Source organism: Hydra viridissima, unplaced genomic scaffold, assembly GCF_058129835.1.
Source record: "Hydra viridissima isolate aposymbiotic clone 2 unplaced genomic scaffold, HvirCarnegie_v1 scaffold_5, whole genome shotgun sequence".
NCBI lineage: Eukaryota > Metazoa > Cnidaria > Hydrozoa > Anthoathecata > Hydridae > Hydra > Hydra viridissima.
The window spans coordinates 10,668,366-10,694,426 of NW_028324304.1; the positions used below are offsets into that span (position 1 = coordinate 10,668,366).

The 26,061-nt window shown below is 28.9% G+C and overlaps 3 protein-coding genes across 5 annotated transcripts; 1 reads left to right on the plus strand and 2 right to left on the minus strand.

Moving 5' to 3' along the window:
* Positions 1-363: 363 nt before the first annotated feature.
* LOC145188740 (uncharacterized) lies at positions 364-9,286 on the minus strand. Its single transcript, XM_090087835.1, has 7 exons — positions 8,742-9,286; positions 6,453-6,564; positions 6,122-6,256; positions 5,767-5,982; positions 4,864-5,145; positions 3,602-3,877; positions 364-968 (listed from the first exon to the last, which is right to left on the minus strand). The coding sequence occupies exons 1-7, from the start codon at positions 9,072-9,074 to the stop codon at positions 790-792; spliced, it is 1,533 nt and encodes a 510-aa protein (XP_089943961.1). The 5' UTR covers positions 9,075-9,286; the 3' UTR covers positions 364-789.
* Positions 9,287-11,452: 2,166 nt separating this feature from the next.
* LOC149888603 (uncharacterized) lies at positions 11,453-13,277 on the plus strand. Its single transcript, XM_090087168.1, has 3 exons — positions 11,453-11,975; positions 12,089-12,204; positions 12,955-13,277. The coding sequence occupies exons 1-3, from the start codon at positions 11,924-11,926 to the stop codon at positions 13,117-13,119; spliced, it is 333 nt and encodes a 110-aa protein (XP_089943294.1). The 5' UTR covers positions 11,453-11,923; the 3' UTR covers positions 13,120-13,277.
* A 7,142-nt stretch (positions 13,278-20,419) lies between these two features.
* Positions 20,420-26,054, minus strand: LOC149888604 (uncharacterized). Of its 3 annotated transcripts, XM_090088765.1 has the most exons (10): positions 25,949-26,054; positions 25,649-25,845; positions 24,438-24,575; positions 23,106-23,233; positions 22,886-22,976; positions 22,648-22,753; positions 22,016-22,071; positions 21,728-21,874; positions 21,501-21,587; positions 20,600-21,412 (listed from the first exon to the last, which is right to left on the minus strand). In XM_090088765.1, the coding sequence occupies exons 2-10, from the start codon at positions 25,803-25,805 to the stop codon at positions 20,718-20,720; spliced, it is 1,605 nt and encodes a 534-aa protein (XP_089944891.1). In that variant the 5' UTR covers positions 25,806-25,845; positions 25,949-26,054; the 3' UTR covers positions 20,600-20,717. The 3 variants fall into 3 exon arrangements, with proteins under 3 accessions (XP_089944892.1, XP_089944891.1, XP_089944893.1); XM_090088766.1 differs by lacking the exon at positions 25,949-26,054 and having other exon boundaries at positions 20,420-21,412; positions 21,510-21,587; positions 25,649-25,902; XM_090088767.1 differs by lacking the exons at positions 22,648-22,753; positions 22,886-22,976; positions 23,106-23,233; ... (1 more) ...; positions 25,649-25,845; positions 25,949-26,054 and adding an exon at positions 22,298-22,422.
* Positions 26,055-26,061: the final 7 nt, after the last annotated feature.

Below are 26,061 nucleotides of genomic sequence, written 5' to 3' on the forward strand. Positions count from 1 at the left end.
TATAATAGCTTTAACAAAGCTATTAAATTATATACAACAGCTTTAACAAAGCTATTAAATTATATACAACAGCTTTAACAAAGCTATTAAATTATATACAACAGCTTTAACAAAGCTATTAAATTATATACAACAGCTTTAACAAAGCTATTAAATTATATATAATAGCTTTAACAAAGCTATTAAATTATATATAATAGTTTTAAAACAGCAAATTGCACTTATATGTTTTAATTCAAAGTTCTACTTATTTCATTTTTAAGGAAATATTTCATTCTATTTTAATTCTATTTGATTTAAAGATCAACAATCGTGGTACGATTACATGGTACGATTACGTGGTACAATTACAACTAATAGTAGATTTTTGAGGGAAGTATTTTCAGCACATTAGTAGAAGTATTACAAAGTAAATAACATAATTTAAGTAAATTACAATATATTACGTTAATAAATTAAATACCACTTCTTAACTACAACATAAAAAATCAACTTAGCCAAAAAAATCTCTGCCACGAAGAAATAGCAAATGAAGCCGTAGCTTGTGAAACGCAAGGCAACTTGTTTTTTTGTACGCAGCAAAAATGGAACAGATCCCATGTTCCTAGCAAAGTTAAACTAAAATTTTTTTTAAAAATTGGAATTAATACAAACCCCATTTTAAAAACGTCTTACATTACTTATACAGAAAAAAGAAAAAAGAAAAGTAAGTGTTTTTAATGTCCTATTAACAATTTGTGACTTAACTTTGGGATTTTGGTAATTTCTTTAAAACCCATTTAATTGTATTTACTTGGAGCCATTTGTTCGCAACAAGAATTGAATAAATACCAAGTTTTCAGTATTCCCATAAGAGATGTAATTAGTTGATGTCGGAAACATTGCATCGACAGCGCAAGATGTTGTCCACCAGTTTTTGCAACTTCGAAATTCCATACCATTTGCGCTAAACCAATCCGGTTCATTAGCTGCAATAAACAACGTAACCTTATTTTGACTAAATTATTTATTTTGATGTATAAAATATAAAATAATTTTGATGTATAAAATATAAAAATATAAAAATTTACTTAAAAATAAATTTTGGTAAATGCATTTTATTTTATTTTCAAAAATTTTTTTTGCGTTGTTTGATGAAGATCGAGCAATTAATGCCTCAGGGAAGAAATAGCAAAAATCCTCAGATTAGGAGTAGACATAAACATTTTCGGACAGATGTTCAGAGCAAATTAAAGACTCGCGTAGATGAGCAAATTCAATTGCGCCTAAACGATAAACACGCATCGGATCGACATACAGTCCTCACATAATCTTAGCTAATAATCTAAATCATCAGTATTATCGCAAACAAACTTTGTTTTCTTATATCCCAGGTTCAACAATTTTATATACACATACAATCCCAGGTTCAACAAATTTATATACATAAAGTAATACTAAAATTTAAAACTAATAATAATTTAATGAAAAAAATTGACATTGGATCAAGTTTGCGGTTAACGTGTTTCTAGCCTTATACTGCAACTCCTTGCATTTTGTCAATCACCGTATAAAGAAGAATTAGATAATTTTTTGGTGTAATTCCAGCCTAATTTTTTACGTTTCTAACGTAATAATCCTATTCTTTTAAAAGATGTTCTATCTGATTGGAAAAATTTTCTGCTCTGTAATCTTTAAAATGATTATTGTAGCCTAGCGTCAATAATCATTTTAAAGATTACTTTTCTTTAGGAAGTTTTCACTCTGTGTAGGTATGTGTGTATCTGCGATTTACGGCACCGATTTTAAAGATAAAATCTGTGACCATTTTTTCATCGCGTGCTCGAGGTAGGTGTCGTAAGAATGGATTTTTCTCGTCTTTTTTTAAGAATTTTATATTGACTTAGATAATATTTTAAAAGTAGAGTGTTGTAAGTTTATTGCAGTTTGTTTTTTGTTTTTTTTTGCAGTTGCAAACGATTTAGTGATTTCATTGCTATTGAAAACTTCATTCCTGTTCTGGAAGTGAATTGACTTTAAAAAAAGATAATGGTTTTTTTTCTAACTTTTGAATCAACTTTATATATCTATTTTCTATGTACCTGCTGAATTTCATTAAAAAATAATGACACGCTCATATTCTATTTTTGCACGCAGTAAAGGTACCAAATATTCTTCTGTTGAAGAGGTTGGAGGGGGGGGGGGATTCACGATTATGAGCATTTTGTATATTTGACTTTTTTATTCATTAAAAATTGTTTTTTTTAGAAAAATGAAACTTTATTTAAAATATTGGTGATTTTTTTTAATATTCAAAACATGATTTACACACACACACACAAACACAAAACCATATTCTGTTATTAGTTGAATAAAAATATAACCGAGGCTGTCATGCGTTAAAAACTAAATTACGAAGTTCTATTATAAAACCACCGTAAATCGAACGCTAATTTTTTAAGTTAGTTGCAGTTTTCTTAAGCATACTTTTCTTAAGCATACTTTTCTTAAGCAAGTTCAACATACGGTAATAGCGAACAGGCGAGCTACTATTAATGAAGTTGCTTGTTCTCGTTGCCTTTCAAATCATCTATAATAAACTAGGCTTTTATAAAGTCTTCACAAGATGGGTTTAAAAGCAGCTTGCTAAAGAGCGCAATCGCAAATGTCTAGAGGTCTGTCAAAGTTTGCTTTATAGTTACAACAATTAGGGCGATTTTTTAAAAAACATAGTCTCTTGAGATAAACGTGGGTCTACCATTATAAGCCAGAAATGAAGAGACATCCTTTCGATTGACAGTGTAAAACACAGTGATTTACTGGCCATTTAACTGAAGCCAGCAGTTCGTACCAAACATTGAGGCCTATTGTTGAATACAATTTCTTTGTCGCAAGACAATGCACAACCACACACGGTTGCTCATACCCTTAAAACTATTAAGCAATTAGGATTTGAGGTGCTGAAATACCCTCCCTACAGCTCAGATCTCTCCTGTTTCGACTATCATATGTTTGGACCGCCTTAAGATGGATTACGAGGTTAGCAATTTACTATGGGTGAAAACGTGAAAAAAGTGGTGCATAAATGGTTAAAGGACTAACCAAAAACTTTCTTTTTGGCGGGAATATTCAAGTTTGTTGACCGATGGCCTAAGTGTGTTGAAAGGCAAGGAGATTATGTAGAAAAATGACGTATTTTTTACACGTGTTTTTGTTGTTAAATATATTGAATAAACGAAAGTACATATAATTTCTTATTATTCGTCGTATATAGAAACCTATTCATTAAAAGTAAGCAAAATACCATTTATCATTTTCATACGTAGACCAACTGAAATATATTTACTATTTTATTTAATATTTTTATATAATTATTATATTTCTTTATTTGGAAAATTAACCATTTGTTGAGCGTTTGCATCTGTCTTTTTTTACAATATTTATTTATTTTTTCTATTTTGTAACATTATTTTTAGTAAAAATACATATCTTGTAACAAAATGAATATATAGATTGTTTGGTAGTGCGGTTTATGCTTGCGAATTTATTTTTCAATTAATTCGCAAGCATAAACCGCACTACCAAAAAAAAAAAGGAATGAAATATTTTGATTAAAACTCACATCCCCTTGAACTGTAGCTTGAGTAGCTAAACCGATAGTTAACATCTTTTGAGCCAACATTTATATTGTAATACATGGTGCTAAACGTCAGATCTTCTTGAAACGTGTAATCAACTCTCATGTCAGTTACAAATGCATTTGTTATTTGGTACAGCTTTTCTAAACCAATCCATTGTTGATTTATTAAACCAAAACCATTTTCATAAGCATCATAGCTTTTTGCCCAGAAGTTTGAGTCCCAGTTGGCAAAGCGAGTCATCAACGGAATCCAAACTCCTAAAAAGGGATTGAATGAATGAAAGGAAGGAACAAATGAATACCATAGGCCGGGTGAATAAAAACGAGCAATTGCTTTTACTCAGTAATTGGTCAGCTTTACGTGAATAAAAACTTCAAGAACTTTTCTTAAGTTTTTATTCACGTAAAATTGAGCAATTACTGAGTAAATTGCTTACCTTTACGCGAATAAAAATATGAAAAAAACTGCTGAAGTTTTTATTTACGTAAAGCTGACCAATTACTGAGCAAAAGCAGTTGCTCATTTTTATTCACCCGGCCTCATGTCATAGACGTAAAACGTCGTTTACTTTAAATAGACGGCCTAATGTAAGCATTTCATAAATTCAAAATTTACAACTAGCGTTTGGTTTTAACGTCGATAGCGAATAATGATGAATAAAATAAAGATTTTATCAGTCTTCTAAGATAAATTAAATCTAATATCATTAAGCGGTTTAATTGAAAATTAGTGCGCAATCTTCAGAGGAGAAAATGATATAATATCTTCAGAGGTGAAAATGATATAATATCTTCAGAGGTGAAAATGATATAATATCTTCAAAGGTGAAAATGATATAATAGAAAGTGTTTCAGCACTGTGAGTACGCTCCAAAAATATATGTAAACAAGATGCTATTTATAACCAGTTAACTAAAATCAACTGTCAATATTTTACACACTAACAAACAAAAATGAAAAAACTCGAAGTAAAAACATGTAAAGGGGAGGGGGTTGCAAAAGAGTTTACAAAAGGTCAAGAGAAAAAAGTTAAAAGTTAAAGTTTATGGAGTTGGTTTTGAAGAAGTAAAAGTCACGTTGTACATACGGATGGGTTTGCAAGGGTTTAGAGATAAATAATCTGGTATGACGAGATAAAGAAAAATTTGAGAAAAAGAAGGAAGACTGAAGAGGTAGTTTTATCTTATATTAGCACCACAGTTATATAACTTTTCACTTATATAATTTTTTATATTAAAACATACCTTTTATGCTTGGAAGTGTTTGGGTTGAAAGAACAGTCTCAAAAGAGCATCCATCGCGATTGTCATAACTACGGTTTCCGTAAAGACAAAGGCATTGTTTATCCTCTGCAATAATTCCACTTGCGCGATATCCATTTCGAGTTGGGTTTATAGACTGATAATTTTGGCATAAATTAACGCACACAGTATGATCATACGGGGCATAATAACGGTTTGAATGCTTATAATATATTTTGCTATTAATATAAGCTTTGGATAATATACAATCTGTGGTAGATGTTTCTGGAAGTAATATAGAAAACTAAAATTTTTATTAACTAAATTACCATAAAGTAAAAGTAGGTAGATTTAAAACTCTACTAACATCCTTACTTCACCTAACAGTTCCTAACCAAAGAATTTCTCAAAGAATTTTCCAGATTGTAACTTAGAATAAAACAATCTAATGTTGCGGAATTTATAGATTAGTTTTTGGACTTTTAAAACAAGAATAGTAGGAGAAGGACTGTTATGGTTTCAGATATTCTTAGTAATAAGTTGGTTTTGTACAAGAATAGTTAAAGAATGTTTTGAGCTGAGCTTTAACTTGATTAAGTTTTAAAATGGAATATGAAAGGTAACGTTATAAGGTAAGCATATTTTTGCAGTAAGAAATTTTTAACAGGGATTTGCTTATGGTTGTATTGTTACCAGTTTGAAAGAAGTTTCTTATTGCAGCAGCTGACTAAATTTTTCTTCTAGTTGTGTTGAGCAATAGTTTGAGTAGATCTTTTTTTACTTAAAAAGCGACCAAAATGTTTTAAGATATTAAATTTGAAATTAGTTAATAAAAAGGTTTTTGCTTTCCTAATGAGAGTGTTTGATATTTCATAAGAAAAGACAACGCTAAAAAAAATGTTGTACCTATTTTACAGTATGATCCTGTGTAAGAATCCTCGTTAGTCCGGTATATTTCATTTACGCATTCGCAATTTAGATCCCAATATAATAGCGTGTCGACATCGTTGTCAGTTTTCTTTTGATTTGCACACCACGAAGCACAATATCTCAGCTTTATATCCACATAAGTAGTAAATCTTACCGCTGAATTTGATTGCAGCAAACAGTTTTGCTTAATCACTACGAATATAGATTTAAAATTTACATGCCAAATGTAAATAACTTTTAGCAATTAATAGCGTAATTTAATTTTTTTTCTTTGCACTTTTTATCAAAACGTTTACAGTTAGTCACGTTTTTAGTTCAAAATTATGGTCACCTGGATTTTGTCGTTCTACTTTGTTAAAAACGCAAACTGTCTGAAACAAGATGCCGCTTGGGTTGATTTGGAAAATTCCTGTTATATTAAACCCTCGATCATAATGTTCTTGGCAACTTTTTGCTGCTCCCGCAACTAAAAAAACAATTTTATCATTAAGTTAGCTTTTGTTTCTTAAAAAAGTAACTATCAAAAATCGCATGAAAAATATTAAACACAGTTTTATGTTTATAAGTGTGGAAGTTAAGTAGAAGGAGTATTGCTGAAGCATGTTTTTTTCCTCGATTAACTAATGTAATAGTATAGTAGATATCCTGTAAAACAAACTTACCTTTAGTGCAGTTGCATACATGCTGACGTCTGTTTTTTCCAGAGCAAGATGGGTTGCAGTCACATTTTCCGCAAGGGTTCGATGTTAAATTGCAGCTATGTGAACAGCTCGGCTATGAAACGATTGAAAAAAGATTAATTAGTTAAATTAATATTTAGTTATATATATTTTTAACAAGTTACGTATAAGCTTTTAGTAAAGTAAACAGGTTTTCATACATACATACATACATACATACATACATACATACATACATACATACATACATACATACATACATACATACATACATACATACATACATACATACATACATACATACATACATACATACATACATACATACATACATACATACATACATACATACATACATACATACATACATACATACATACATACATACATACATACATACATACATACATACATAAATACATACATACATACATACATACATACATACATACATACATACATACATACATACATACATACATACATACATACATACATACATACATACATACATACATACATACATACATACATACATACATAAATACATACATACATACATACATACATACATACATACATACATACATACATACATACATACATACATACATACATACATACATACATACATACATACATACATACATACATACATACATACATACATACATACATACATACATACATACATACATACATAAATACATACATACATACATACATACATACATACATACATACATACATACATACATACATACATACATACATACATACATACATACATACATACATACATACATACATACATACATACATACATACATACATACATACATACATACATACATACATACATACATACATACATACATACATACATACATACATACATACATACATAGGGTAAGGTTGCCAATATTGTACCCCCTAAGACAAAACTAAAAAATGTAGGTAAGCTACTGAGTGAAAACATGGATTTTCAATAGGATTTCATAATTTAGGGATTGTTTGTTGTAAAGATGTTCAAAATTTAAAAAGCGTTAAGTCTCGAAGAATCAAATTAAAAAAATAGCGCTAAGAGTACAATTAAGGAAACAAGATCCTTAATTGTACCATTGTAATCCAATATTGTACCACTTTCTTGATTTCAATTACTTTACAGCTTTGCAAATATTTTATGATTTTAGATTTAAGGGACTTAAAGAACTGATTAAAAGGAACAGTTTTTATAAAATCAGCAATTGGAAATATTCTGATATAACATAACATAACACCTAACTGCCCATAATATAATGAAATGAAATTTTTTATTTAATAAACTCTATTCAACTTGAATTTTTTTTTCTTCTGGTATCACCACATATGGCACAATTTTTATTTAAATTGTATGTTTACCAATGGGTTAGCTAAGATTAGAATAGAGGAGGAAGGAAGTTATTAAAGAAAGTTATACTAAATAATGTAAAACAATATATACTATATCTGTTTTAAAAACAACCACACTAAATATTGTAAAAAAAAATACATAAAAATATTAATTTTGGCAAAAGTTTCAGATATATTGTGTCTGTTTTTAATTAACACCTGCACAGCCATGTTGACACCAGCCTTGACATATTGGTAAAACTGAACTAAAGAGTGCATCTTTTTAAGGACTGCTTGTCAATACAAAAGTAATACTAAAATTTTTATTTTTTTTGTTTAAGTGGTGAAGTTCGTAATGTAAGTATGGATATTTCTCTAATTGAAATCTCAAAAGGGTTTTGTTAAACTTTACACACGTTTTTTTTAGCGGTCAGAATGGTTGCGTCGGTACAATTTAGGACATGCCTTGAGGTTCAATTTACGCAACTAATCTGACATTCAGTTAATTAAAAAATTTTACAACTAAAAATAAGATTTTTTAAATTCTAAGTATTTATTTTAAATTTAGATAAGTTATGCTTTAACATAAGTACACTGAACAAATCATATCTTCTGCTTTTTTTAGTGAAATACGCTTAGCAATAAAAACCTAAAATAAGAAATCTTCAATAACAAACCAACAAGAGCTTATTCTGGGCTTAATGAAGTTGGATGACAAAAAAAAAAATGACTACTTAATTTCATTCAGCAAAGATAAAAAATAAGTTAAAAAATTTTTTGTGGGTTGTAAAAATAACGAGTTATGTTAAAAGTACAATATAGGCATCGGTACAATATTAGCAACCTTACCCTATACTTACATACATACACACATACAACTTAAATAAACAATGAACTTACCAGTGTTGTAGAAATGAAAAAAGCTCCATCAGATATATAAGTTGTCGGAATGTAATCAAAAAACTGGCAGTAGAAGGAGGAAATGTTTAAGACTCTAATTGCTATTGATTTGCACCAATTAATATTGTTGTAACAAACTGAAACGCAGTTTTGATAACTAGTGTGTGTTTCCACCTTGATTGTATATATACCATCAGCTACTTTTTTGTTTTTATAGACTGTGAATGAATATGGAGATGTAGTCCTTTTTATTGGATAGCTATACTGCGTCTCCACATTGGTTATCTTAGCAATCAGAAGTGATAGGTATAAAAGGTATGGATTAATTGTCATTTTTGTGTTCACTTTTATGGTGTAATATTTTTATTACTGAAGATTTCAATTACAAAGATCAAGCGGTAACATTATTTTTGTATCCCATAAACTTATAGATTCAATCTTAAACAACAGTAAATGAAATTTTACCAGTGACTTCACTTTTTGTCTCAAGTTATTTGTTTTATAATGATAGAATATTTTGTTAGTCAATCATATCAGAAAAAATTGGTTTTTGATAACTTATTGATGCTTTAGAAAAGTTCATTCATTTTTTATGGTATAAAAACACGGTTTTAGTGAGTTTAAGGAATTAAATATTGATGAAATGGGATTTAAAAATACTTATAAATTGAAACAATTCTCAATTCGCAGCATGCAAAAAGAAAAAAGTTGTATTTTTACATAACTGACATGTTAATTCATCTGAGTTATTTAAAGTAATAACTTTTAATCAAGTAAATTGCGCGAGATTTTTGTAAAAATGAAGCGCTTTTTAAGCTTTCAAATTTTATGTTAAAAAAAAAAGTCTCTTTAATGAAAAAAATACAAAAAATTGTTTAAGCATGCTGCCAAAACTTTGTCATTTCAGTTTTTAAGTTTTTACATTGTTTACGTCTTTATTTCATAACTATAAAACTTCAGATCATTTTATATATAAAAAAAAAGGTTTTAAACTGTAAAGCTAAAGTTAACTTTTTTAGGACTCAGCGTTCTTTTTAAAATATGAAGGTCCTTTTGTTACTTTTATTAAGATTTTGTTTTTTTGTGAAAAGTTGTTTAAAGTTTTTTAACACACTCTGCAACATTTTAGAGAAACCTCCAATCAAAGGATGTTTTTGTTAAAAAAATTTTTTTACTTTGATTGGAGTTTTATCCATATATAAAACTCCAATCAAAGGATGTTTTAAGTTATGTCATTTAGATAAAACAAACAAGAAGTCACATGGGATACCACTAGAAAAAATTTTAAATAGCATACGAAGAATGAGAATCTTGAAAACATAAAACTCAAAAAAAATCAAGATCACCAGCTTAATCAGCTTGCAAAATACATCCCAGTTTTCTGTAGCATTATTTCCTTAGAAAAACAAGACAGATAACAAAAATAGTTTAAATAACAATTTTTATGTCGCTATACTTTAAGCTAATTTGGCTGAATGTTTCGCCTTGTACCAAGGTTAAGTACAATAGAAAAAAATATCAATATTTACGTGTTGCTTGGTATCACGATTTTTTTAAATTCATAGTTATTATTTTATAGTTTATTGACCAGCTTAGACTAAACGTAGAAAGGGATGTTGAATACTTACAAATTCGGTCTAACGTTCTAAACATCTAATTTAAAAAAATTATTTTCATAACAGCTGCAACTGATTTCATAACTAACCCTTATCTAAATGCAAACTTGCTCTTTACATCTGCCGTGCGAGGTAGAGTCGTTTGTGTCAGGAAATGTCCGAAATGAATAGATATCTTTTTCCTTATAAAATTTTCTCAAAAGAAACTCATTATTAATTTTTTATTTGAACTTGAGTGGCAACATCTCCTTCAGTGGTCTCAAAAAAGCTCAAACGTAAATAGTTAGCTCATATGACTGCGCAACTCGATTAATCAGTATTGCTTTAAATGTTTCTCAGTTTACGTGGCTTAAACATAGTTTTCCCTGTAATACATGTCCACGCTGTTCCTATCCAAACTACACTCTTAAAAAAGTTCAGGCAAACTCTGTCCGGAATGGTTCAGGTCGACAGATTTACCTGAACATTCAGGAAACTTACCGTATTGGTTCAGGTATTTTAGCAAACTAGCTGAACACTTAGTGTAAAACTCCTGAAATGTTCAGGCAAAAGAAGTTGCGTGAACTTTTCTACCGGAACGTTCAGGTGTTTTACCGGAAACATCAAGTAAATCGCCTGAAAATATGAAATTATTTTTCCGCGCCAACAGCATTCGCCATTAAAGCTTTTAGAGGTCGCATGTGCTTGCTTTCTCTTATTTTAAAATTTTTTATTAAAAATGAGCATAAAAAAGTTGTCAGAGTCAAAGTTGGCAGAATATTTATTATCAAAAAGAAATATCTATAGATGCTACAGAAATCTTTTCATATTTTTTGCGAACGTACGTAAAAGAGATGTGTATATAGTAAATTTACATATTTATATATGTATATTTACATATATATATTACATTTACATACATATAAATGTATATATTTTTTGCCAACGTACGTAAAAGAGATGTATATATAATAAATACATCTCTTTTACGTACGTTCGCAAAAAATATACACACATATGTATGTAAATGTAATATATACATATGTAAATATACACATGTATATATACACAATGTATATACACTAGGGTGGTCCAAAATTATAAACTATTAAATTCATTTCTCCACAAGGCTGCCTTTGTTCCTATTAATATTTGCAATATTGTAGCCAAATTTGAAGCAAATCTGATAATATTTAGGGGTTGCTATAAATTTTGACTTTTTGAACACAATGATAAAAAATCAAAAAAATTAAGTTTTCTAAGATGCATCTTGTATGAATTACAAGATGCATCTTTTTAATTACAAGTTACATGCAAAACCTATACGACAAAAAAATATTTAAAAATTACAAGATGATCTTGTAATTTTTAAATATTTTTTTTGTCATATAGGTTTGGCTAAAGTATTCTTAGGTTTTGCTAAAGTAAAATTAAAGAAAATGATTTTACAAGCAGTCTTATACTATATTCTTATCTTAGTTTCAGAAGGATTTCTGTTGCAATTTCCCAGAGTCAAATGATTTTTTGGCTCATTGGGAGCAAATAACGCCACATGTTATTTCTTGGTCAAGGCAAAAGACAAATTTGATGGTGAAGCAGATTCTAGCTGAGCTTGATATGCAAGACAACCCTTCTATAGGTATCTTAGTGTTATAAAACAATATGGCAGGGTGTATTTGATATGTAAAATCATTATAACATTTTATAAATTAATAAAATGATTTCACTAACAAATTTGTTTTTTTAAAACAGGAATTGAAATGGATTTTGCATTCTTATTACTCCCCTTTATAATTAAAGTGCCATCAAAGAATAAAAGTTGTGCATCAGCTGCTGAAGTTGCAGAACATTTCATTCAATTTTATCCGGTATATTGGAATAATAGATTTCTAATAATAGGTGTAAATTTATTCATATATGCATAAATTCTTCTAATAGATATAAATATATGTTATAAATGTTATAGTAATGTTATAAATTATACATATATGTAAAATTATTCTAATAGATATAAATTTATACATATACATTTTTCTGTATAGCAATGTTAATAACATGTAAAGTTATTAAATATATTATTGTGCATATTACTACAAACTTAATATTATACCTAATATATTAAGTATAATATTAAGTTTGTAGTAATATGCACAATAATATATATTTAATAACTTTACATGTTATTAACATTGCTTTACAAAAAGATGCCCCGTTGAGAGTTCGACTATCAAAGGAAGGGGAATACATAAATATTCTGACTTAAGATTATTCCGAGTTAAGCGAAGTTCTCGGTAAACCGTGATACCAGTATCTTGGTATATATACAGATTTTCAATCCTCCTTTTACTCTCTCTCTCTCTCTCTCTCTCTCTCTTTATCTCTCTCTCTCTCTCTCTCTCTCTATACATACATATATGTAGAGAAAATTCAAGGGGAATTGAAAATCTGTCCGACTTATTCAGGGTCCGAGTTAATAGGATTCTACTGTATGTTTAGTTATTAAATATAGTAAATATAGTATTAGTTCTAAGTTGTATGTGCTGATATTTATATTTATTATGTATTATAATTACATTTTTTAAATGACTTATTTTAATTTCCTTACTGCGTCTAAATAGGCATCAACTCCGATGGAAGTTGTGATTCAAAGTCTTACTCACAAGCATCCTTTAGTCATAGCTTTGGGTACTCATTGCATTGTTGAACAATTATTAATTGTTACAAAGTGTCGAGCTAACCCTGTCAACAGATGTATATCTTATGCTGTGGTCATATTAATTTAAGTTTATTTTTTAATGAACATGGAGTATGCGGAACAATGTAGCCATATATTGTACTTTTTGCAACATACCGCGTTAGGTTACCAAGATGAAACGCATCTATCGAGAGGAGCAGTGACTTGTCGCTTTATCTTAGACAAAAAAGACTTAATTAATTTTAATATGCTGAAACATTTATATTTTAATAACTATTTCCTATATTGCTTTGTTAAGCGTAAATTTGTAATAATTATAAATTTAAATATATTGATTTTTAAAATCAAATATCGTTTTTACGTCTAAACCGAGTTTATTTATAATCACAATTTGGCATTTTACTGAATATTTAATATCTTCAGGCCTACTAAAAACAAATGTTGAATTTATGCCTAAATTACTTCAGAGGGTTTTTTCACTTTCTAGCAAATTGCAAAGTTAATTACAATTAATGTAACTTATGTCCCTAAATAAGTTATTTTTTGAAAAAATTTGACCCAGATATTCTATGATCACTAAGATATCAATAATGGTTATTATTTAAAATGACAAGAATAAGGTTGTGCTTTAAAAATTTAAAATAACTATTTTCCTTCATACGAAGTTATTTTGTATTCATCGCAATGGCGATACTAGAAATATTTCCATCTCGCTCTAAAGAAGACTTTTTTGGGCGCAGCGCAGATAAGATATACAGTGCAAGAGAAGAAGTATTTGATGAGTTTTTTATGACTTGTGCAATACAATTTTATTTTATCTATTTTTTACGTATTTAATTGTCATGAAATACAAATAAATATGAAACATTTATATGTACTTCGTGATAATTAAATAGGACGATAAAGACAGCCTTCAATAATTTATCAGCAAAACTATAAATTATTTTCTTTTAAATGACAAAAAAAAAATTATGAAACTTTTATAACAGTTTTAATGAGTTATGAATGCTTCATTGTCCAAACTCAAGTGTTTAACATTTTTAATTATTTTACATATTGTTATTGTTTAATAGATTTCTCTTCCTTCTGCTTCCAAGTACATTTATAGTTCAGTCTTTGAAAAATTGATGGAGTTCTTGGTTAAAATTCATCAGCAGTTAATGCTGGACAATCAGATTGGCACTTTCAAATTTCGCTGACTTATGATTTGAAAACAGGACACAATTTCACTCACTTAAATGATTTGAAAACAATGTTTAATTTGAAAACAGAAAATTGGACAGAAAAAAAAATTTTTTTTTAGGGGGGGGGGGGGGATTTTCTAAAGCTTTTACTAAAGAAAGATATTTTTGCTTGTAAAGTAGAAGATATAAGTAAAAAATATAAGTTTGGTTGGACTGTAGTTATCATTAATCTTTTTTTATTTTTTTTTTTCAAAAGCCTCTAAAAAACTAAACTTTTTATTCGAAGGTCGTAAAATATTCTGGATATTTCACCATTTTGAAAGAAAATAAATTTTTAACACTAAAGTAAGCAGGTTATGATGATAAATTTAGTATGCACTATTTAACACGAAAGTATGTCACTGCTCTTAAAATCTTTCGAAACTTTTTGTAAAAAAAAAAACAAAGCTGAAGTTTGAAGACTAGCAAAAACCCGCTTTGGCCATGCAAAACTAAAACTAATTTCCCACATTAATGGTATATTATTAAATAATAAAGGTGGATCAGATTTTTATTATTTAGTTAGGCCGAACTTTCAGCACGAATTTGTTTTGTGATAAATATATTTCCGATGAATTTTCTTCTAAATTATTTTTTTTATTTGAAATTAGAACTCTTTTTTATATGCGTTATATATTTTATGCGTTATATATTTTATGCGTTATATATTTTTAAGAAATTGTATATTGTTGCCAATTAATGTTTAGAAGGACCCTAAGGCAGGATTATCCAACATTGATGATTGCTATCTATTCAATAATGATAACAAAATTGTCTTGGAGAAGTTAATACTGAAAGTAATAAAATCATGTAAACAGCATTTTTTTATTATGAATTATCAGCCATTATGAATTACCTCCCAGTCCAGTGGGATCTTGGTAAACTGTTTCGCATATAAATAAATTTAAACATAATCTTTTTCTTTCTCTTTTTCAATTTTTTTAACCTTCATTCCTCATCTTCATTTTAAACCTAAAGTCCGTTCTCTTGACTCAAACAGTTTTTCTTTATTTCTCTTTGTTTTGATATGCAAATTTTACTGAACGCCTTTTGATAGTGCGCATTTATAATTGAAAGAGTAAAAGTTACTAAGAAATAATTTCAAATACGTAAAGTAAGATCTAATTATAGAAACTTAAAAGTGTTTAACAAATAAACGGCTTTGTTACTTGTTACTGTTACGTTGTTACTTTTATTTGCGAACTACAAATGTTTTAACACTATTTGCAAGTCAGAATCAACTTTTTCATTGAGATGATTTAAAACAGATTCTTTGAAAGAAACTAGTAATTACTAAAATTAACTGCAATTACCAAAGTGTTTTGATATTCGTAAATTGTAGTTTTCTTGCATATCTGCAGAAAAGTAAAACGAAGTATTTCTATCTGTTATTTTTACAATATCTGTAGAAAAGTAAAACGAAGTATTTCTATCTGTGATTTTTACAATACTTAAATAATTAAGTTATCGTTGGAAAAATCTGAAATGAAGCCTGAAGTAAAATCTGAGATGAAGCCTGAAGTAAAATCTGAGATGAAGCCTGAAGTAAAATCCTATAAAAAAACATTTATGCTGATTCAATGAGAAGGTTTAATTTTTATAGCCAATATTGTTTTTATATTGATCTACTAACCAAAGTAGTAAGCCCAAATTTATATCAATATTGATATAAAACTTTAAAAAAACATTGAGTGGACATTAGGTATATGACAAAGAAACTTTTTTCAAAATTTTAATTTTCCTGATGTTGCATTTGATGAACTTTTACCAATAGATCACTGTTTTCAGTCTTATTTCAGTGGATCACAAAAAAAACCTCCCGCACCTAGCACCTCACCACTTTTAACTTTTTCAATTTTTCACTTGATTTTGTTCCCAGTTCTTACTTCCTTATGCTTGACTTTGATTTTTAAAACTGTAAATATATAATATCGTATATTGTATAGTTGTTCATATCATTCAAAAAATTTTCGTTTATTTGCAGTATTAATTTGCAAGATCTGCTGTATAGTGCTTCTTTTTGAAAATATGTCCTTTAAAAGTAAAAAGTCAAAATCAGCAGTGGAAGCAGCTGGTGAAATGTGGACACAAAATTTGAAATCAAGCACGAAGCGCCGTCCTAATATACCTCAGGTAAAACAGGATATGAGCGACAAATTGTGTAAAATGCCTTCCAACAGAGATATCGTTGGAAGATTCTTGGGACTCTTTGATGAATTGAAAGGACGACATGATCGACTAACAAAAGTATCCGAGGAATTGATGAATCTTCGGCAGAAGTTTAATTTTCCTGTTCTTTCCAAACAACAAGTGTCTGCTAATGTTGACAAACTTATCACATCATTTGAGAAACACAGAAAGCGACCAAATGCCGTATTTGAAGAAAATCTCATCTGTTCGATATAACAAAACCAGATAGAAATTGGCTTTGTAGTGAGGACAAACAACTGTACAAAGTACAAATTGATTCAGATGGCAGGGTGGGATATACAACTTTGAAAGTGGCTCCTATGTCAACAATCCATCCATCAAAAAGGGCCAAAAGCACATCAGAACCCTCGACAAACCAAGCGGTTATCTCCGTACCACTTTCCTGCGATAGTGAAGATTCTGAGGAAGGAAGCAGCAGTGGTGACTCGGAGACAGTTCCAGAAGAATCTCCCAGAAAGCGTACAACACGCCAGTCAACTAAGTCTGCTGCCAAACTAGTGTCTAGTCACTCTTTGTCAACCAGAAAAACGTCACGGGTGCTTCAAAGTCTAACTGAGGATGGAGTTGTTTCCAATTGTGTCCCAACACCATCACAGTCTAGAGTCTGGCGTCAAACAATCAGAGATGCAGAACAAGTTAAGAACCGCCTCATGGAACTGATCTCTGAAGAGAAATTTTCTCTGCATTTTGATGGTAAGAAAATTGACAAGACTGAGTACCAAGTTGTGTGCTTGAAAAATGACAAAAGAACATGAAAACTTGGCATTTTGGTTTCTGACAGTGGATCCTCTGCAAACATATATAAAGCACTACAGGACCTACTTGATGATTACAATGCATGGAACAGTATTCAGATGATCATCTCTGACACAACAGCTGTAAATACTGGTGGCAAGAATGGAGTTGTAACCAAGCTTCAGAAAACATTTCGAGACAAGGGATTCGATGAACCTCAATACATCGGCTACCAACACCACATTCTTGATCTTGTTCTACGACATGTGTTGGATTTCTTTTTTCCTATACAGTCACAATCGCCTAACATTAACTACAAACTTATTGATGAGATTATGGAGCACTATGATGATTTAAAAAATGCCTATAAGGGCACAGCAGCGGTAGCAGAGTATGAGAACCTTGGCTGGAGAGATGACTTTAAATTTCTTTTTTAGCTTTGTGAAGCATATAAGTTTTACAAAAACGAGGCAAAATGGCCTCGTATCAAATGGCACAAGATCCCATCACTGCACAGTGCCAGGTGGAACTCAAGAGGCATTTTTGCGCTTATTGCATTTTTTATTCTTCCAAACTGGCGAGAACAGCTGAGGATAACTTGCGATTTCGTTGCAACTACATGATCGCGGGCCTGGTTTTCAAACCAGTACTATGAAGAGGCGGCTTATGAAGACCTGCTATCAGCAATATTCCAACTTAAATGTTTCAAAGCTGTAAAATGCTTCTCTACCCACTGGAAGAAGGAACCATTAGTGCTTGATGTGCCTCAATCCAACATATTAGCCGAGAGAGCTGTAAAGTTGATGGAGGACATTCGTTCTTCTAGCAGAACAAACAAATATCTTAACTGTAAATTTATTAATACTAATACACAAATCTGAAAGATTATTAACATCACTACAAATGCTGTAGGACAGTGTAGGTACTCATTCTCATGTGTTTCTCATGTATATTGTATATAAAGCTGACATATTATAATTAATAGCCTTTGGGCCGCTATGTGTTGTTTGGTTAAATATGAAACTGTCTGAGGTGCGGGAAGTTTTTTCAAGTTATGGTGAAATCAATGTCATTTCTGTGATTTATAGGCAAAAGTTCATCATTTAGAACTCCAGGCTAATTGATTTAAAATTTATCATATACCTAGTGGACATTGTTTTTCAACGTTAAATTAAAAATTTTGGTTGTTGATTCCATGTTGCATACTAATCACCAGCTTACTTTAATAGGCTTGATGAGCATTCTGTTTTGGAATATAAAGTAGAAAATCTGGTTTCACCGTACTCGAATGGAAAACAAATTTTGACCAAAGTTCCCAAAAATATATGTTATAGCAAAGCTTTTTATGTTCTATTGAAAACAAAAGGACTTTCTGACAATCTTTCAATAATAAAATCTTTGTAAATATCTTTATAAATAAAATCTTTTTATAAATCTCAGATTTTTCAGAATGAAAAGTAAAGGTTGTTTATTATATTCAAATACTAAAAATTCCAATTTTTCAGAAAGATTAAACTTGCGCAGGTGCAAGTACTTCAAAGTAACTTTGGATTCAAACTTTTACTAAAAAATAACTTTGGACTACCTTTTTCGATTTTTTGCTTTTTTCTGTAGGACAGAGTTAATTAATGAACTCCATATATTAGATCTTTAATCTAAAAATTTTATTAGTAGTAAAAATATAACCCTTGCTCAGAAATATGTAACTTTGGATTCAAACTTTTACTAAAAAATAACTTTGGACTACCTTTTTCGATTTTTTGCTTTTTTCTGTAGGACAGAGTTAATTAATGAACTCCATATATTAGATCTTTAATCTAAAAATTTTATTAGTAGTAAAAATATAACCCTTGCTCAGAAATATGTTTTCTAGCATATTATTGCAATTATTGGAAACAATTAAGAAATCTTTAATTGTTAAGGTAAGGAGTATTTATCTTATCAATTTTAAATTCAATACACACAGACCTCAAACTCTGAAAGAATTACAATATCAACTTTGGACTTAGTTATTGCGCAGAAAATTACTCAAATATGGAGAGAGAATAAAAAATGTTTGCTTGTTGACACATGCTCTATTGTCTTTCGCTCTTCAACAGTATTATTATCATTTAGCACAATTAAGTCATGAATTACGTTAAGACCTTTAAGTTATCGTATCACGTCGCCTTTATGATGATTCAACCCTAACTTAGAAAATATAAATATTTTGTCATTGGCGTTTTATTAATCTTATGTTATTTGTTAAAGTTTTTTTAAATTATAAAAATGTTTCACATCCATCGGATAATTCTTAAGTTGGCCCACCGTCTATCAATTTTACAAACTAATTTACATTAATTGTCGTTACTAATGAAAGTGTTGCTCAGAGGATGAATTACACTTAAATTATTTTGTATATCATATATGATAAACCAGAGACAATTCACAATTTGTAAGCTAAAAATTTTTGGTGTTATTACCGATTTTATGTTTTTTGTGTTATATTCATATTTTAAACATACTTCATATTTAAACACTGACGGCAATTTTCCAGTAAATAAAAACTTGATTATGACCATTACCAATATACTTATGTATTTTATTTCATTTTGAAGTTTTCTAACTTTAAAAAACACTTTATAAACACTAAGTGGCTTTAAACATTTGGTGGGGTAAAACCTTTGGTTGGCAGTAGGATTCGTTTCTGATACATTCACGCTCTAACATTCTGATATGATTATTAGCTTGCAGATTTTTATTACAGGGAGGTTTAATCAGTTGACCCAAGAAAAGCGGAAGTTTTTTTCAAAAAATGATTCTTTGTCAAGTTTTAAAATGCACAAAAACAACAAAAAAAATCTAAAGTTAATGATTATCCAACTTTTCAAGGTTCACATTGGAGGTCTGTGTTCTAATTTAAATTAGTCTGTTATTCATGATTAATTTGAATACGGTAATCGGCATATTACGGATTGCGAGCTACATGCGGTCTTTGACAATGTTAGTGTGGCTCTTCCACGAATGATGAGATTGCAAACTTTTTACATTTTATTTCTACATACACAGAAAATTCTCGAATTCAAAAAATTTATAATCTTGCCATAAATAGGAAAGCAACTAAAGAGCCGCAGCTTGATCACTGCATTATTTTAAATAAGAGTTACTTATTAAACCAAATGTGTGAGGGGGGAGAATTAATGTCAATATCATAGAATCAGTAAAAAAACACCCATGAAATAGTAAAGACGCCATCTTTGCAATTATAAAGTAAAAATACCGGTTGAATATATTTATAAGCGAACGTGAACGTTAGTGAAAAAAAATATTCAAAAATGCGAACTCCACCAAAAAACGATGGCAAAAAATGTTCTTTTAAAAAAAATTAAACGGTTGTTTAACAAAATAAAAAACTTTTGGTGAACCTGAATAAAATGTTTGGCTTTACTAAAAAAAATATTAAATTTTGTCTAAAAAGTCTTTTATAAAATTATATTCAAAGCCATAGATCAACCTATCTAAAAATTTTGCGCCATTTTTACAACAAAATATAAACCTCACCATCTTTGGCTTTAACCACAGTCCGACTGGAATCATGGAAAAGTTCGTCACGAAAAGCAGCATTTTTTGTATTTAAGGTTCTTTCTTTTTTATGCAAAACTTTTTTGTCAGGAATTGGAAATCCACCTTTGGGTCTTGCTTTTAAATCAACATCGTTAAAATATTTGAAGAGAGGAACACGCGCTGAGTAACTGAGACCATTAAAGCAATCTTCAGTCATGCCTATGGGTATAACTTTTGCTAGTGGACCTCGATTTAGGGGCAATTCAAACTCCACATTAACATCGGAAATGTCTAACTCCCAATTTTCACATTCTTCGTTGTTTTTATCTTTAAGAGTATGTTCAACTTTCTCTTTGCATAATTCATTTATCTTAGAAACGCTGCGTTGATTTTCAGTATTTTTAAAATTACATTTATTTTTCCTAGCAGGAATGGTTGTATTTTTAGAGATATTATTTCTGGCTTTGAGACATAAATTACCATATGTTGTATAAAACAAATTTTCAAAATGGTTATCCATGGATTGAATTTCTTCGCGAGTGAAAGTACCAAATTCGTACTCATAATCATTTGGAGCGGAAAAAAATTCGTCAGAGAACATACTATAAAAAGGATCTGCAGATAATTTAGCTGTTTTATTACAAGATTTAACACCAGAATCATTAAAACCTAAACAAAGATTAATTTTTAAATAGATTTTTACATAAGAAAAAAAAAAAGAGATAAAAATAACTATTTTGAGTAGCATATCAATTACGGTATATACTCTCATCATTTCCAGTGCATTCGACTCCCATTGCTGATAATTGAGCTGCAAGTGATTTAGATGCTTTGCGACTGATACCTAAAAGGAAAAAATATAATATATCGCGATTAAAACAAAACCCGCTAATAATAAAGAATTGGAACTTGTTATCATTTTGTAAATTGAAATTATTTTTGCTGCCAATATTTAACTGATTGTTTCAAGTACTGTTTCCTTACCAATTTCTTTCATTTTATCATAGAAATCCAAGAATGAAACAGAACTTTGAAATACTTCTTTGAGACGATCGTGAGTTAGACCATTTCGCAATAGCCTTTTCAAAGTCATGGTATGAGTAACTTTGGGCAATCCAGCAGGCATGACAGCTTTAAATAATTAGCATTACAGAAATCATATAACATAGATAATCTCAAAGTAAATTGTTTTTAAACTTAAATTAAATTAATAGATACTCAAATAATAAAAATAAATTAAATTTAACATAAAAAATAAATCACAATCATTACCTTTTAATGTCTCCGAATTCTCTTTACTTGTGGCGCAAGAGATAAAATTAGTTTGCCTTTCAGAAGAAACAGAATTTATCAAGATTAGTATATTTAACCAACAAATACATTTTTTTAATTGACTCATTTACATAAATATGAAATTCACAGCAAATATTTGTATATGAGTAAACCTGAGTGGTAATTTCAAAATAAAACTATTGCATTATTAAAGTAAACCAAACGAATACCTAATAAAATTAGGCCTAATAAATACCTAATATAATTAAACAATGTTAAAACCTGGGGAACACCAATCATAGCAGATGATAAGTGTTAAGTTCCTTCCTTTCAGATTTTTTTAGTTGTCAATCCTACAAATGCAATTATTTCTCTACTCTAAGACACGAATGTCTGTCAAGGTACTACAAGGAACCATCAATTCTTAACAAATGGGTTTCTCTATCCAATGAACTTTTTATTGGTGCATTTTATACAAAAAAGAAAAAAGAAAAAAAAAGAAAGATTAAAAGGTATCAACCTATATATCTTAACTATTGTCAACTCTATATTTGAATATTTCTATTTAGCCAAAATTATTTGTCTAATTGTTCATACATCTTCTAAAAGTTTTTAGCAGATTGCAACCTTACCTATTATTGAAAGTTGAAATTTCTATCTCACTAAACCAAATTTCCAGAGGTGACTCTAGGAAAATTTTAACCATAAAGCCAACATCAGTCAGAGCTCTATGGAAACCTAAAAATATAAAATAAAGAAATTTGAAGGGAGAAGAAAATTAATTTCTAGTTAGAGATATGTACCAGAATTTTTCATAGATAACAAATTATGGAATAACAGTTAATTGGCAAGTTAAAAAATTGATCTGACCGTGAAAAGTTTGATCAGGGAAAAACTTCTGTAGCAAATCTTTTATTGAAAGATGTGTCCCTTGCAAATCTTTTATACCTTTTTCACGCAGCTGAATTGTAAAAAAAGTCAATGAAGGCTGAAAATTTTAGGTTAACTTTTTAAAGGTTTTAATGAACTTTAGAATTCAAAACAAATATTCGCATGATAAAATAAAAATAAATTAAAATCAAGAACAAACTGTTTTAGCCAAACAATAAGTGTCAGCAAAACATAAGTCAGACAGAAGGTTGATATCCATTCCATATCTGTGCATATTTCCTTGAATCATTATGAAGTCATTTTCAAAGCCACCATGAGCTACTAACACTTAAAGAAAAAAAAAGATGTCTAGTACTTAAACATAGATACTTGACACAGGATTAATTAAATATGATTAATTTTACCAAAAATAAATAAATTTCTTTCATTAAATTTGTTATAAATTTATCTTCAACTACTAAATCATTAAAGGGTACACATTTATAGATAGTGATGAACAAACTTAAGAGAACTTTTTAAAAACTCTCTGAAATTTGTTTACCGCTACCTTTTTAAAAATTAGAGAAAGCATCTGAACACATAGAAAATATATTAGAGTTTCAACAGCACTTTATTCTTAATACTTTTACTCTCGAACCAACTCTTCAAAACTTTCTTCTCACCAGTCATGGAAAATCACAATTTGACAGTGCTTATGTCAAATTGTGATTTTCCATTCACAGTGTATTATAACTGATAAATTTATAACTGCAAAAGATTTTCTTAAACTTAGAAGAAACTATTTGATTTTCTCAAGTTTTGAAGAAATTTCTGAACACAGTTTGTGGTTGCTTCATCCTATAAAAAGTAAAAAATTAAACTTCTTTTCTACATTTTATTTCTTTTTCAGGGCTGCAATTTATGAACTGTTAGGAATTTAGGGTCCTAGTAAAAATATATTTATGATATGATCTAATCTTAATGCAAGTAACAATTGTACAAAAATTCCCGGCTCCAATTCTGACTCCAAATCTGAATACCACATGTCACAATAGCACATTATCATAATTGCATGTATCTTTTTATAACATGTTAAATTTATTAATTTTTAAGTGCATACATGTCATATAATATAAAATAATTTGTGCATACATATATCATATAAAAGAAAATGTAATTTAATAGTAAAAATATAGAATAGTAAAAATACTTATTTTTGCAATGCTAGTTTAGGTCCAAAATGTTGTATATGCAAAAGTCAATAAAAACCAAATATGTAATTTTAATATAATTTATAAACATTGCAAATTATGAATACTTAAAAGCAAACTTTAACTTTTAAGTCATGCATGCAAGACCATGCATGCAAAACCATGCAGATAAAACAGAATTTTACTGCTCCCATAATCAGCCATAACAGAACTATTTTTTTACTTGACTTTTACATCATTTCTTTGTTAATCTCATCCATGAACAATAGACTTGATCCTCAAATTAAAACAAAAACCTGTAAGGTTTTCTAGTTAATTAGTTTATCTACAGTTGAACATACCTGGATAAAACTGCTTTTTGTGAAAACTACTGGCATTTTCAGTCATCACTTTAATCCAACATAAAAATTCAGTGAACACTTCTATAAACGGCTTCTGATTAACTAAATCGCTCTGCTTGATGCAGCATCTTTTGAGAGCTATAAAAGTTTCATATATGTTTTTTACTCTATTAACTTATATCTAGAGAAGGGTTTTCTAAATATAAATAATTAATTGCATATTTATAAAATTTATAACATAATTTAAAAGGTTTTATACAAAATAATAGTTAACTATGTAATAATTATTTTTTACAAATAATAGTTATTTATATAATTAAATAATTTATTTTATATAATAATGTAAAACATTTTTAAAATATGTAATTTTAAAATATTGTAAAATTATATTAAAATATAAAATTTTAAAAATGTTATAATTTTTAAACAGATTTTTGGGTTGTACAAAAAGTTTATTGCAAACATTAAAGATAATATTAAATTATGTTTTCACAAGCTTATATTTTTTTATCTTTTTTTTTTTCATTTTTTTACACTTTTTTTCAACACAAGGGAATAACTTATGTTACTTTCCTTGTAAAAAGACAAATATAATTTCAACCTGATTAGCAAACTTCATGACAAAGTTAAAACAAATAGGTTAGAAGAAATAATGTTTTTATATAAGATAATGTTAACTTAGATGAAGATATATTGACAAGTTGAAGAACTGAGAACTGCAAGTTCAAAATGTTTCTTAGATGAACTTTATACAAACAACTTACCTGCTTTTAGAAGATACCCCTGAACAAAAAAGAATGCAATAATTTTTAAAAGCAAATCTATTAGTTGTCACAAAAAAATAATAAAGCAGAGAAAACTTTTTAGTGAAAGGAACAAATAAGTTCAGTTTTGAAAAGAAATACCAAAAGCCATACTCATCACACCATACACATGCATTGCATGATTAAGTAAACTGATGGGTAATTTTCTTTTAATTTTATCTTGATGATTTCTTCAATTTTATTCTCTTTTAATTTTAGAAATATCTCTCCAACAAATAGACATTTTTTGGTAAAATGCCTAGTATAATAACTCTATGCACACAAGCATTTAAAAAACTTGAACTATTAACAGTAAGAACACCACATACAAAATACTTTATATTCTACACACAGCTTCTATATATATATGTAAATATATGAACTAAGTACTATTTATTAGAAACTTACTAAAGTAAGAGAGCTTTTGGTTTGTTTTGATAAGACTTTGAAACGCCGTATTTTTTAACACACGAGGATCAACCATTGCACCTATTTCAATGATGTCACCAAAAAACTTGTCACCATGAGCAGCTTCCAAGTCAAAAAAGATAAAAAGAGCTTCCATCGCTTTCTTGAGTGGAGTTAAAATTTCCAGCTCCTGTAAACTATGGCATTAAGACTAGTAAACTTAACATTTTTATATAAACTTTAAATGAAAACAATTGCATGTAAAACCTAATAATTGTAATATAAATAAATATACGTTACCTAATAACTTCTGGTCATTTGAGGAAATTATACTAGGAAGACACAAACCACATTTTACGAAGAAATAAAAATTAAATGATTAAAACGTTATGACTATTAGAAAAATTGTATAT

Excerpts from the sequence above, each read along its gene's own strand:
- LOC145188740 (XM_090087835.1), bottom strand. The coding sequence starts at position 9,074 with ATGACAATTAATCCATACCTTTTATACCTATCACTTCTGATTGCTAAG. Across the intron at positions 5,146-5,766 it reads AGGATCATACTGTAAAATAG|AAACATCTACCACAGATTGT; the intron begins GTACAACATTTT and ends TATTACTTCCAG. Across the intron at positions 3,878-4,863 it reads AACACTTCCAAGCATAAAAG|GAGTTTGGATTCCGTTGATG; the intron begins GTATGTTTTAAT and ends ATCCCTTTTTAG.
- LOC149888603 (XM_090087168.1), top strand. The coding sequence starts at position 11,924 with ATGGTGAAGCAGATTCTAGCTGAGCTTGATATGCAAGACAACCCTTCT. Across the intron at positions 11,976-12,088 it reads GCAAGACAACCCTTCTATAG|GAATTGAAATGGATTTTGCA; the intron begins GTATCTTAGTGT and ends TTTTTAAAACAG. Across the intron at positions 12,205-12,954 it reads ATTTCATTCAATTTTATCCG|GCATCAACTCCGATGGAAGT; the intron begins GTATATTGGAAT and ends GCGTCTAAATAG.
- LOC149888604 (XM_090088765.1), bottom strand. The coding sequence starts at position 25,805 with ATGGAAGCTCTTTTTATCTTTTTTGACTTGGAAGCTGCTCATGGTGAC. Across the intron at positions 22,977-23,105 it reads CTTATTGTTTGGCTAAAACA|CTGCGTGAAAAAGGTATAAA; the intron begins GTTTGTTCTTGA and ends TTTACAATTCAG. Across the intron at positions 21,588-21,727 it reads TGATAAAATGAAAGAAATTG|GTATCAGTCGCAAAGCATCT; the intron begins GTAAGGAAACAG and ends TTTTCCTTTTAG.